The 11321-nt window shown below is 35.2% G+C and overlaps 1 protein-coding gene and 1 long non-coding RNA gene across 2 annotated transcripts; one reads left to right on the top strand and one right to left on the bottom strand.

Moving 5' to 3' along the window:
- Positions 1 to 371: 371 nt before the first annotated feature.
- LOC114146955 (uncharacterized) lies at positions 372 to 1860 on the top strand. Its single transcript, XR_003595991.1, has 3 exons — positions 372 to 504; positions 1491 to 1518; positions 1705 to 1860. It is a non-coding gene; the product is annotated as an uncharacterized LOC114146955 (long non-coding RNA).
- A 715-nt stretch (positions 1861 to 2575) lies between these two features.
- On the bottom strand, positions 2576 to 10808 carry ltb4r2b (leukotriene B4 receptor 2b). Its single transcript, XM_028021419.1, has 5 exons — positions 10520 to 10808; positions 7524 to 8083; positions 6019 to 6219; positions 5887 to 5930; positions 2576 to 4628 (listed from the first exon to the last, which is right to left on the bottom strand). Exons 2-5 carry the CDS (start codon positions 8064 to 8066, stop codon positions 4385 to 4387), a joined length of 1032 nt encoding a protein of 343 aa, XP_027877220.1. The 5' UTR covers positions 8067 to 8083; positions 10520 to 10808; the 3' UTR covers positions 2576 to 4384.
- Between the last annotated feature and the right edge of the window lie 513 nt (positions 10809 to 11321).

Below are 11321 nucleotides of genomic sequence, written 5' to 3' on the forward strand. Positions count from 1 at the left end.
TGTAGCTTAATAGTTGTTTCCAAGCTGAAAATATATTGATCACTTAATGAAAAAGTTGAGACATTTGTAGTATTTGGCTGGGTATACAGTACAGGATATATACAAACATAAATAAAATATACATGTTTCCCCAGTATTTATTTTTCTATTTCAGCCTGTAAAGATAAAACAAGAACATACAAACTCATATAGGAAGTTAATTCATTATAATGTGAGTGTAATATTATTGGTCTAATTTTGAATTATTTGTAGATTTGGGACCTGGGAAGCCTTGATTTCAGCAGCAACATGCAAACATAATTAAAGAAATGAAGTGGTGACATTAAATTTTATCTTGCCGTAAGCCGGAAGTTGCCCGTGTGTGACGCCAAACACGTGGTTTGATAAAGAGATAAATTGAGGCGCAGCCTCATTAACATTCTCTCTTCCTTGTCACGGAGCAAGAGGAAGGAGTTGCTGCTGCAAGGAAACTAAAACATCAGCCGTTTGAAAGCCTAAAATGCGGTAAGGGTCGTATTTTTTCGTGTCCGGTTTGTTTTCTTGCTTGGTGACGCATTTGATGCCGGAGCAGGTGGATGATCGTTGCGGTTCAGGATCATCTTTAGCTCTTTGTTGCAGCGTTAGCGCCAGACCGACCTCGTGGTTTGATTTCACAGGAGATACTCGACAAGAAAGGCGTTTAAATAAAAGCTCAGAGCCATTTGATGATTTCTGTAAAAGTGCTAAATTCATAATGGTGACAGACAATTTGTGCTGCACCGGGTTTATTTGACTTTAGCTGAAATCCTCATTTAAGTCAATTTATTTTAAGTTGTATTTCAAAACTGGATTCATTGCACTATTATGAGTTATTGTTTCTGAAAATCCTGAATTCATTATTTTCTAAAAAACAAAAAACGTCAGACCTATTAAAGATTTTCATTATATAAATTTTCCTCAACATTTCTAAACTGACTTGTTGTTCACCTGAGTCGGGTGATGGGTTCAATGAAAAGTTGCCAAATTGGCTTGCTGAGAGTGCTGTATATCTACCATATTGATTAAAGTTTAGTGGAAGGAAAAAGTGTGGCGTATTAAAAAAGGTGCATGAGCCACAGCCACGATTTCAAAGATGAAAGTAAATTCTACATGTGTGTTGGAAATTGAGCTCTCAACCTAGGAGATTTTTACCTTTTCAGAAAAACATTGTTTTATATAATTAAAGCATTTTTTTAAAGCTTATTGAGATGCACCTCTAGTTTTCCCTTTTAGTAGCTGTACTGTGAGCTATTTGGTTAAAATCCTGAAAGTTGCCTTTTTATGTCGTTAGCGTGTCGTACTGAACTTTTGGAGTCAAACCTTGCATGATGAGTTGCATGTGAGTCCGTGTTTCACCTGAAACTGATGATTTTACTTTCACTGCACTGATGGGTTTGACTTTACTGATGCTCTCCAGGTTTAGGCCACCACTACTGAGACTAACCTTTAATTTCCCTTTCTCTCCTTTTTAGGAAGGATGCATTAGGAAAACCACTTGAGGTAAGAACATCTGGTTTTAAATGTACCATCAAATGCCTGCTAGCATCCACTTTTAGTTTACAGTCCTGTACATTTCTACTTTGATTCTGGTTTGTGGTCTAGTAACAGATGGATGCAGAAGTTATATTTTTACACTTGTAACATTAAGTTGAGCGAACTGATCTCTGTTTTCCTTTTCCTCCACAGGTCGGGTGTCAGGAGTCTGCTTGTTGACCTAACGCCTCAATTTTTAGAAATTTCTACTGATTTTAAATGTTATATATCCTGGAAGAGCTACATGTAAAAAAAAGACAGTTTAAATTTAAAGCCTAAACGACAATAAAATACTCTGCAAAACAAAAAGTAAAGCCTCCAGATCTTTTGTATAAATGTTTTATTTTCCAAGGTTTGCAGTTTTTAAAATTTTCTTAAGGGTAGCTGGCATCACTATTGAGTCGCTTTCATCAAAGGGTAACGCAGTAAAGAAAACCTGAAAACTTTGCTAGCAACTTGGTTCCTATTTGATAAATGGTTTTGGTTTGTTGGAAACAATTAGAGACATACAAAAATAAAATTACAGAAATAGACATATTTCAAAAATAAGCTTGTACAAGAATAAAGTCAAAATAATAGGTCACTATCAGAATAAAAATGTAATTTTTTTATTTCAACTTTATTCTCTAACTAGTATGACTTTATTCTTGTAATTTTATTTTCTTAGCGTGACCATAATACTCTTATTTGAGGAATGTTGTAATCCTCCCAGAAAAAGTGGTTTCCTTACTAGATTACAGCTTCAGATGTGAGTGTAGATCGTTTCAATCTAGAAAAGTTTTAAGTCTCACTTGATCATGATCTCTTTTGTAAATGTCCTCAGCATCTTTTCACTCCATTTGCAGGAGGCTTTGTACAAAAAATGATTTTTATTGACTTGAAAACATGTTTCATTCATATACTTTACAAACCAGGAAACAAACAAAAAACTAAACTTTATAGTGGGAGAGAAACACATGAAAACTGTACAGTGCAATTTGAGATGCAAATTCAAGAACATAGCAGTTCACCTGCCATTTCTTTTAAACTGGATGTTGGATTGTACTTTGACGTAAAGAAAATCTCACAAAGAGGAGCATATGAACAAACATGAGAATACAATGGATGTTTAGCAAGCAGAAAAGAGAAACATTGCAGTAGTTTTTCATGTTTAAAACAAAAAGCAAGAGCTGGGACAAATTACTAGTGCAGACTACTACTTGGCTCTGTTGCCTCAAAGAAAGGTTGTTTCAGAAAGTAAACTTCCATTTGGAAATAGATTGCTCCAAATACTCCATAACAGCTCACCCTTTGTTGGTTTAGTTGTGTTTCTTACACCCTTAAATATGTGAAGTATGAAGAAGCATTATTATTTATGCAATGTTCAATAATGGTAACATCCAAAAACATTAGACATTGTGAATTTCTGTCTGGGATTGATAAAGTTTATATCCATTCATTCGCTATTTTTTGCTAGCTAATTTTAGCCGGAACAATCTGGTTCAAATCTAACTGGACATATTTATTCAGTTAACTGTTCTATTCATTCAAGATGTGTCGTGACCAGTAAGTTTATATAGATAGTTCTGTGGGTAAATATATTAACTGTGTACTAGTTTAAGTGTAGAATGGAAGTTCGTTTCCAGCTTTAGCTTATTTAGCTACAGCGCTAATGCTAGGTAGCCGAGCGTCTTAGCGCCACTTATGGTTGTCAGGGAAACGGTTTCCAATATGTCAGTAAGTTTTTATGCCTTTACTCCTGGGAGTCCCAAGACATGAGATCATTGAGATCAAGTGTTTTTAAAAAAATATATTTTTAATTTTAAGATGTAATTTGTCACTGCAGTATGCTTAAATAAATAAACTGAAATCTTACATGTGAGGTTGTACAGAGCAAATTTATACCAAACAAGACCATTTAAACAGTTTAAAGGCTAATCACAAACCAGCTTGTAAGTTTTATTTTTTTTACATAATGGTCAAACTGTTTATTTTATTTTTTTAATATTAGTTTGTCAGTGTAAACTTTTTGAAAGTAGAATAATATACATGTCTTGTCCATCTCCTCTCTTGTCAGACTATAACATTCAGTTTTTATCCTTGAGACATAAATGGGAATAATATTAAGTTATTCCCACTTCTGTTGAATAATATTGTTACGAACGGCCTTAGTTGTCTCAGTGCTTCCATGTTTAAAGATTGTTGCAGTTAATGTGAGATCCAGTGCAATTTGAGAACCTTTTTTTTTACTAGATACTTTTTTCCACTAACTTTTATTAGATTGTTTTGGGGATAAACATCAATTTGGTTAAACCAGACTTTTTTTTGGACAAAATATTCTGACTATGGCTGTAAGTAATGTGACTAGATTAATTAGAACTGTCCCTGTTTTTTATGTAAAGTGCTTTCAGCTGACAGTTGTTGCGGCTTTACATAAATTAACAAAATATTGTTAAAGAGGGAAGCAGCTTTTGGTGTATGTGCTGCTTAGCTCTGGAGCTAATTCCTTGAAAATCTGAGATGTGCAAAAACAATCAGGACTGGAAACATACTGCAGTTCTAACTTTTCATTTTAAACTACTAATACGTGAATTATCATTAAATAGCATTATTTTGTCATTTTTCCTCACACTATTTTGGTAGTCCCAGCAAGCATTGTAGAACTTTTATATAGGATGTATTAACTTTATCATTGAAATTAAAGTGTATCGTCAGTAGAGTTTATCCTGTAGTCATTTATGATGGTTTAAAAAAAGTAAAAGTTCTGTTGCGAAACTTGGTTTTTCCCACGAGTAGCTTTGCACATTTTACAATTCACGGTCCATTCAATGCTCTAATCTAGCCCACTGGTACATTATGTAGTGGTGGTGTTGTTTAATAAGACATTGTTCGTTTCTCCTGCACTGTCTGTGCGATTCTGTTTATTTGCAGTTTGGTCCGATGATGCCGTGCCGTCGAAGAGCTTAGCCATGAAGGCTAAGCCGTTTTTCTTGATGTAGGACTTTCCAGCTAAGGTGTAAAGGATGGGATTGGCACAGCTGCTGAGAAAAGCCAAAGTCGAGGTCACAGCTCGGCAGTTCTCATGAATCAAGTCCAATCTGTGGGCAAAAAAGATGGGGAAAAAAATCTGTTAACTGCAGCAAAGAGCAACTTTTAGGATCCCGTAGAAATAAAACCTCTCACCGTTACATTGATGTAAATGTTTACAAAAATACTTCACTCAAAATAAGAGACAGAATAATGAGGCATACAAAATTTCTGCTGCTGTTAAATTTGAGTGTTTTGCTTTTGACCACAATATCTTTGGTAAACTACCATTACTGCTTATATTGGCCTGTCTACAGATGAGTTAGTTTACATGTTGGATCCTTTTCCTCTTTTCTTGATAGATCCAAAGGAGTGCCTCAGGGTTCTATATTAGGCCCCATTCTCTCTACTTAAATAATCTCTGTAATATTTCATTAAATATTAATTTAATCTATGTGCTAATGACATATTTACCTGGTCCATTAACTAGTCAAATGTTGGAATTTCTCTATTTTTATTTTAATGTTCAGTTCATGTATGCCAAAAATACATTTGATAAATTGTCTAAAATAAGAAACATTCATGATTATGAAAGATAAATGAAAAACCTAAATTTGTTATTTTGTCTTTATTTTAAAATATAATTTGGTTCTTTAACATTTTTAGTCAAAGTTATTAAGAGCCATTGCTGGAAATCTAAAGAACTGCTTGCATCTCTGGAGTTCAAAATTGATCTGGTCCAGTTTTCTTCTACATCCTGCACATGGCTAGAAGCACGTGAGTTGCTTACCAACATTTCTGTGCAAGTGCAAAAACAAATATTCAGGGAAACCTTTCCCTCCCTTTCCAAACTCATCGCAACAAAAGTTGTAACATTGAGCACAGATTTGTAATCCGTCTCCTGGGCTGTAGCGCCAAACGCATTTACAACAAAAGTCATTTTGTAAGAGAATTGGGAAAGGAACACTTAGTCAAAGTGTAGATGAAAATGATCCATAATTATGCAATCGTGTATGTCTATAACGCAACTGATAAAATTGCATTGATGTTAGACCAATCTTTAACCTAATTACTCCAGCCTGAAATTGCCTGGTTACACCTTAAAAAGGAAATACCACCGATAACAACCAAAAAAAAAAAAAAAAAGCAATCAGAAAAAGTGATAAAACATTAAAGATTCAAGTAAAAAACATGATGCCTTAACAGAATACATAGTAAATATGGTTACCATCCAGAAATGTGAACAGAATGAACAATTTTACCCTTAATATTCAGTAATACATCTTTATAGAGTAGTAAAAGTATGCAAAGCAATTTCATCTTACTCACATTTTTCTAGTTTTTGTCTCCTTGTTATACCACTTAGCTGCAACCTGGGAGTCACAAAAAAATGTAATGAAAACAAGAACCAAGAGCAGGAAAGGAAAATGGTGGATTATAGGTTAGAAAAGTTTAACTCACCTGCACCATGTTGATTACATGGTATGGAAACCAAAATATGCCAAATGTTATGACAATAGCGAGGATGAGTTTTTCGCTACGAATCCTTCGCTGGAACTGGGTCTGCCTCAGGCGTCTCAGGGTGAGGACGTAGCAGGTTATGATGACTGCATACGGGAGGATGAATCCTGAAACTGTCTCTAAAGAATACTGGAACCGGACCTGACCAGAGAAGCGAGGAAAAAAAGTTGAAAATATAATAGCAAGAAACTGAAAAACATATCTAACTTGAAGAAAAATTGAGACTGTTGAACCTTTCTGGTTCATGGTTTTGTAATTTTTGTGAAGATAGTTTATGTTCCTTTAGTTGAACAAACCTCTATGGTTTTATTTGAACCGTTTTGCTTATTCAAAAGAAATTGTGGCATTCAAATTCCCAAAATGATGAACAACTTTTAGTTTATGCTAGTTTTGCTATTTTCTGCTAACTACTCACCTCTTACACGTTATTTATACATTTAAACATTCAATATGTCTGAAAAAGCACAATATAAGATCACATTATAAGAGTGACATATTAATCGGTATTGATAATTATTGATCCATTTTTTTGTTTTGAATATCTGAAATACGGCCAAAGTAGTAGAATGGTGACTGCTCAAGTTACTGAACAGGTTGCTAGGCAACCAAAGAGTGAGTGAGTTGCTAGGTAACCAAAGAGTGAGTTGATTCCACCAAGTTTGCTTAGCTGGCTCTGAGAGGTTGAGCAGCCAAAGTCTTTCCTCTGCCTGCTTCTCCCAGAATCCTGTGCGGTTCTGGGAGAAATCATTAAACTTTTTATTACCACAAAAAAATATTTGGTTAAAAGTTCTACTCAAGTACCGAGTAACTGATCAAATTATCAATCATGTAACATTTAAAAATTACATAGTCAGACGGAGCAAAATATGAAGTTAAGAGGAAATTTAGGTATTTTAAGGACAAAAATGACAATAATTCATAAAAGTAGCAAAATCAGGCAAAATAAATGTTTTCCAAATCAGTTTTTTTCAATAAGAAATGTACAAAACTTTTAACAAAAACTGCAGGTGTGTGTCTGTGTCTGGTGAAATTTTGGTTAAAACATGTTTATTCATTCAGTGGGTGGAAAACCAGAAATTTTACTTAAGAAAAAGTATCGATTCTTCAAAATAAAATTACTGAAGTAAAAGTGAAAAGTACAGAAGAGCAAAAAAAAACTCCTAAAAGTATATTTTTTTCAAAAGTTACTTTTAGTTACTGAATAAATAAATTATATTTATTCAGGTAAATATAATTGAATAAAGGTAACTAGTTACTACCCAACTCTGAATAAAGGTAAACATCAGATCCAGTTAACATCAGCGTATTTGTTTGTTTTTTTTTAGTAATTTGTGTCTTCTGTTTTCCAGCCAGCATGACGAAATAATCAAATGCTTCACTGACTTTGCAGCAGTAGAAAGCACAAGTCAAACAGGGTTTTCACTTTGTGAGAAGAGTGGACTTACATGCGTGGGCCAGGTGTGATTGGGTGAACACACAATCCGCGAAATATTCTCGCTAAAATCCGGCTCAATTTCCAGTTCTCGAAACACCAGCGAGGGGATGGAAATCACCGTGACCAGCACCCACATGCCCATGATCACCCTCGTCACAACTTTTCTGCTTATCAGGTATAGTTTCTGGGGAAACAACACCGCCACCATCCTGTGTACGCTCATCAGCGTGATCAGGAAGATGGAGGCGTACATGTTGGCGTTGCACAAGTAGAAGAGGGCTTTGCACATAACGGGTCCAAAGATCCACGTCTGCTTGGCCAGGTAGATTAAGAAGAAGATGGTGAGGGCCATGATGAAGCCGTCCGCACAGGCCAGGTTGAGGATGAGGATGGTGGTGATGGAGCGTTTACGGGTGCGTGCCAGGATGCTCCAGACGATGAAGAGGTTACCGGGGACGCCCAGGAGGAAAACCAGGGTGAGGATGAGGGTGCCGATGGCTGTGGCATAGTCGTTGCTAACAGCACTGTCTTCCTCCGTTGTGGTAGCTGTCATTCTAAAATGATTTGATCCTAAAAACAAGAGAAATAGGTAGAAATTGTACATTTCCTCACCAGTTTGTTTGTAAAAAACAATCAGAAATCCTTCTGGACCTGAAAGCAGAAGAATCAGACATTCATTCTATAATTATTTAATTTATATTTTTATTTAATTTGTCTCAAAATTGTTGACTAAAAAGTCAACAACAAAACACTTTTCTTTTCCAGCAGCCATTGTACAGCACATGCAGCTGTTGCTAAGAAACGGTGCAGTGCTCATCGATTGTGACTCAACAGTCAGGAGGTTTTCAAATGGCTCATTTTCCAGACACCATAAACCTTTAAGTTATTGGGTAAAAAAAACAGATTGACTGATCAAGAATAATTTTGATTGGCTCTGCTGTAAACTTCTAATTAAAGAAGATTGGTTCAGGTGATTGTAAACATAAGCATGTTTCAAGCATATACCATAACAAAAGTTTTTTTTTTAATTGTCAGACATGACACAAATTAAGTAATTTGGTTGCAGTGAATGTAGAAGATGAGGCATTCAAGCATTAGAACAGTATACCAGCTGTCAAGTAAGGTGGTGGCAGAATTATGCTGGGTGGCTTTTCTTTTCATTTTTGTCACCAGAGGTCTGCACAAAGATGGAGGCCTACCTTCATAATAGTTGAGGCTTGGATGCATTAGGTTATTCAACAGGACAATTATGACAATCATAATGGTTTTAGAGTAGAATAAGCAGGCAAATATGAAACCTCTGTAATGGCCTCCCCAAAGCCATAAATCTCCTAACCCTTTTGAACAATTATTGACTAAAAGCCACATCCATGCCAGGAAACGATATATTTTAAAACAAATTACTTCTGAAGAAAAAAGTGGTCAAATATCCACCCACACAGAAGCTCACTAATGGTGTAATTTTCTCCATGACTTGCTAAGTGACATTTATTTAAATATTAAGAGATTTAAACCAATAAACCACCCAGATTATAACGACTTCTGTCTGAGAAAGACACAAGCTTTTCATAATCATTAAGTCAGTTATGAATTTCCTTATCCAACAATGTATTTGCCTTATTATTATGATTTTTGCACCTTCAGACACAAAAACCTTTTTTAAGGTTTGCTTCGTAAACTTGTATGAAATCTATAAACAGACTTAAAAGAGGAAGCAGCTAAAGTAAAAAGGAAACAGGATGCTTTTTGACCACTTTAAATCATAAACGATGGGGAGTACAGAACCACAGGATGTCTGCCAACCTGATGCAATCTCTGAAATATCTCCAGCAGGCTAAAGCATGCAAGAAAACTGGCAGCCGTGCGTCAGAGAAGAGGAGTGTTTCCCCCCAATTTTTTATTGATCTTTGAATGATCTCCAAAAATCTTTTTCTTATTATCATTTTGCTTGTTAACTCTGTAGGTCAGAAATTAGTCGACCCTTGGGCTGACCACAACATACCAATAAAAGTCAAGGATAGAAACATGAAGTTTTAATTTCCTTATTAAGTACTCATTTCTTGTGCCCAATATCCAAAGAAGACCATGTATGTATTCTCCTCTTATGGCTTCAATAAAATTCCCAGGTGCCCAAACAATGTACTAGGATTTTATCTCCACATGTATCTCGCATGAGGTAATAATAACATGTGTAGTTTTATAATTGTTTAAATTACAGATTGAAATAATCTGGCCCTCAGGAGTACATGAACATGAAACAGGTGGAAAAGCTGGTCATGTGAGTAATTTAATTATCATTCTTTAAATTAATCTGTGTGTAAATTATGCTTTATAATACAGTTAGGCTAAAAAATGTCATAATAAATGGCAGATTTAGTTTTAAAATTGGTTTCAATCAACCAAGAAGTTTGTTTCTGATATAAAAAGAGAAAAGCATTACTCAAATTATGAAAAAAAAAATCATTTGAAAGTATCAACTTAGAATAAATGTATGCTAATGATTATTTGTAGCCTTTTTGATAGTTAATTGGAAACATATTTATATTTTTACAACTATAAAACCCTGCTTTCAGTTGCTGAGGTTTCCACTGGTGTTTTAAAATCTTCATCAAATCACTTTTAATCTATATTCTGCCAGAGAATATAGATTAAAATGTGAAAAAAGAAATTCAATGTTATTTAACTTTAGGAAGGACTCATCAAATGTAGACAACTTTTAACAGTTTAACTGGCAGTTTTATTGATACTTGACCACAACTGGCTGGTTTATGATCTTGTTTGTAGATACTTTAAACCTAAATCTGCCAAGAGTATGAATATTTCTGTTGTTGTTTTTCCTGTTAAGCATGCCCGAGAACCCATGTTTGCTTGTAAATATTTACAGTGGCTCAGAGTAGTCGAAAAGTATTAACATAATTTCCCACAGATTTGTAGTGTGGACAAATTCAGAGGAGAAACATGGCAGTAGAAACGGGTAAAAGTAAAGGAAAAGTCAGAATTACTAACCTCTAATTGGGGAGTTTTGTTGCGGATCTTTGTTGGACGGAAATATCCGGCTGCTGTCCCGCTTTGAGTCTCCGTTAGCTCATTAAAGAGGAGATTGTGTCCTTCCCCACAGGCTGTAACATGCTGCGGTTTTACAAACAGAGAGGTGTGTCCTTCACTAACACTCAGACTCCCCCTCTTCTCTTCACTTTCATATCCACATATATGATCATTAATTCAAGTATTCTGATAAAAACAAGCACTTTTTATTATAAACAAACGTGCACGTTTATGGAAACTTGCCCAAATGTTGGGAGACTAAGTGATTAAGAGACTAAGTGTCCATTCATGTTGTCCTGAAAGATACTTTCACTCGGCTGCTGTGTTGTGAAATGAAATGAGGGGTGATTGCAAAACCTCAGTGCCTCATTGATGCAGAGCATGCAGAGGCAAACACAGCCGCAGAGAAGGCGCACGCAAATAAAACGTAGCACCACCAGTCGCAACAAGTCTGATTGAAACAGAAACGCTCTTTTCCATGAAAGGGTGGAGAGTAAAATTAGCAGAAGTCCACGCAGAAGAAACGTAGGGAGTTTTATCACGTTAGTTTTGTACTGGAACTGCTTGTTTCTTTATCTTTGACTACAGATTTGACATTCATGTTATACACACCAAGGTCATACGATAGAGTAAAACTTTAACAATTGTCTTATACCAGGATTGGGTATTTATTAGTTATATTTACTCAATTACATTTACTTGAGTACTTTTTTTGACAAAATCCTTAAGGAGTATTTTCACTAATCTGTACATTTTTACTATG

The sequence above is a fragment of the Xiphophorus couchianus genome, chromosome 6 (assembly GCF_001444195.1).
Source record: "Xiphophorus couchianus chromosome 6, X_couchianus-1.0, whole genome shotgun sequence".
Taxonomy (NCBI): domain Eukaryota; kingdom Metazoa; phylum Chordata; class Actinopteri; order Cyprinodontiformes; family Poeciliidae; genus Xiphophorus; species Xiphophorus couchianus.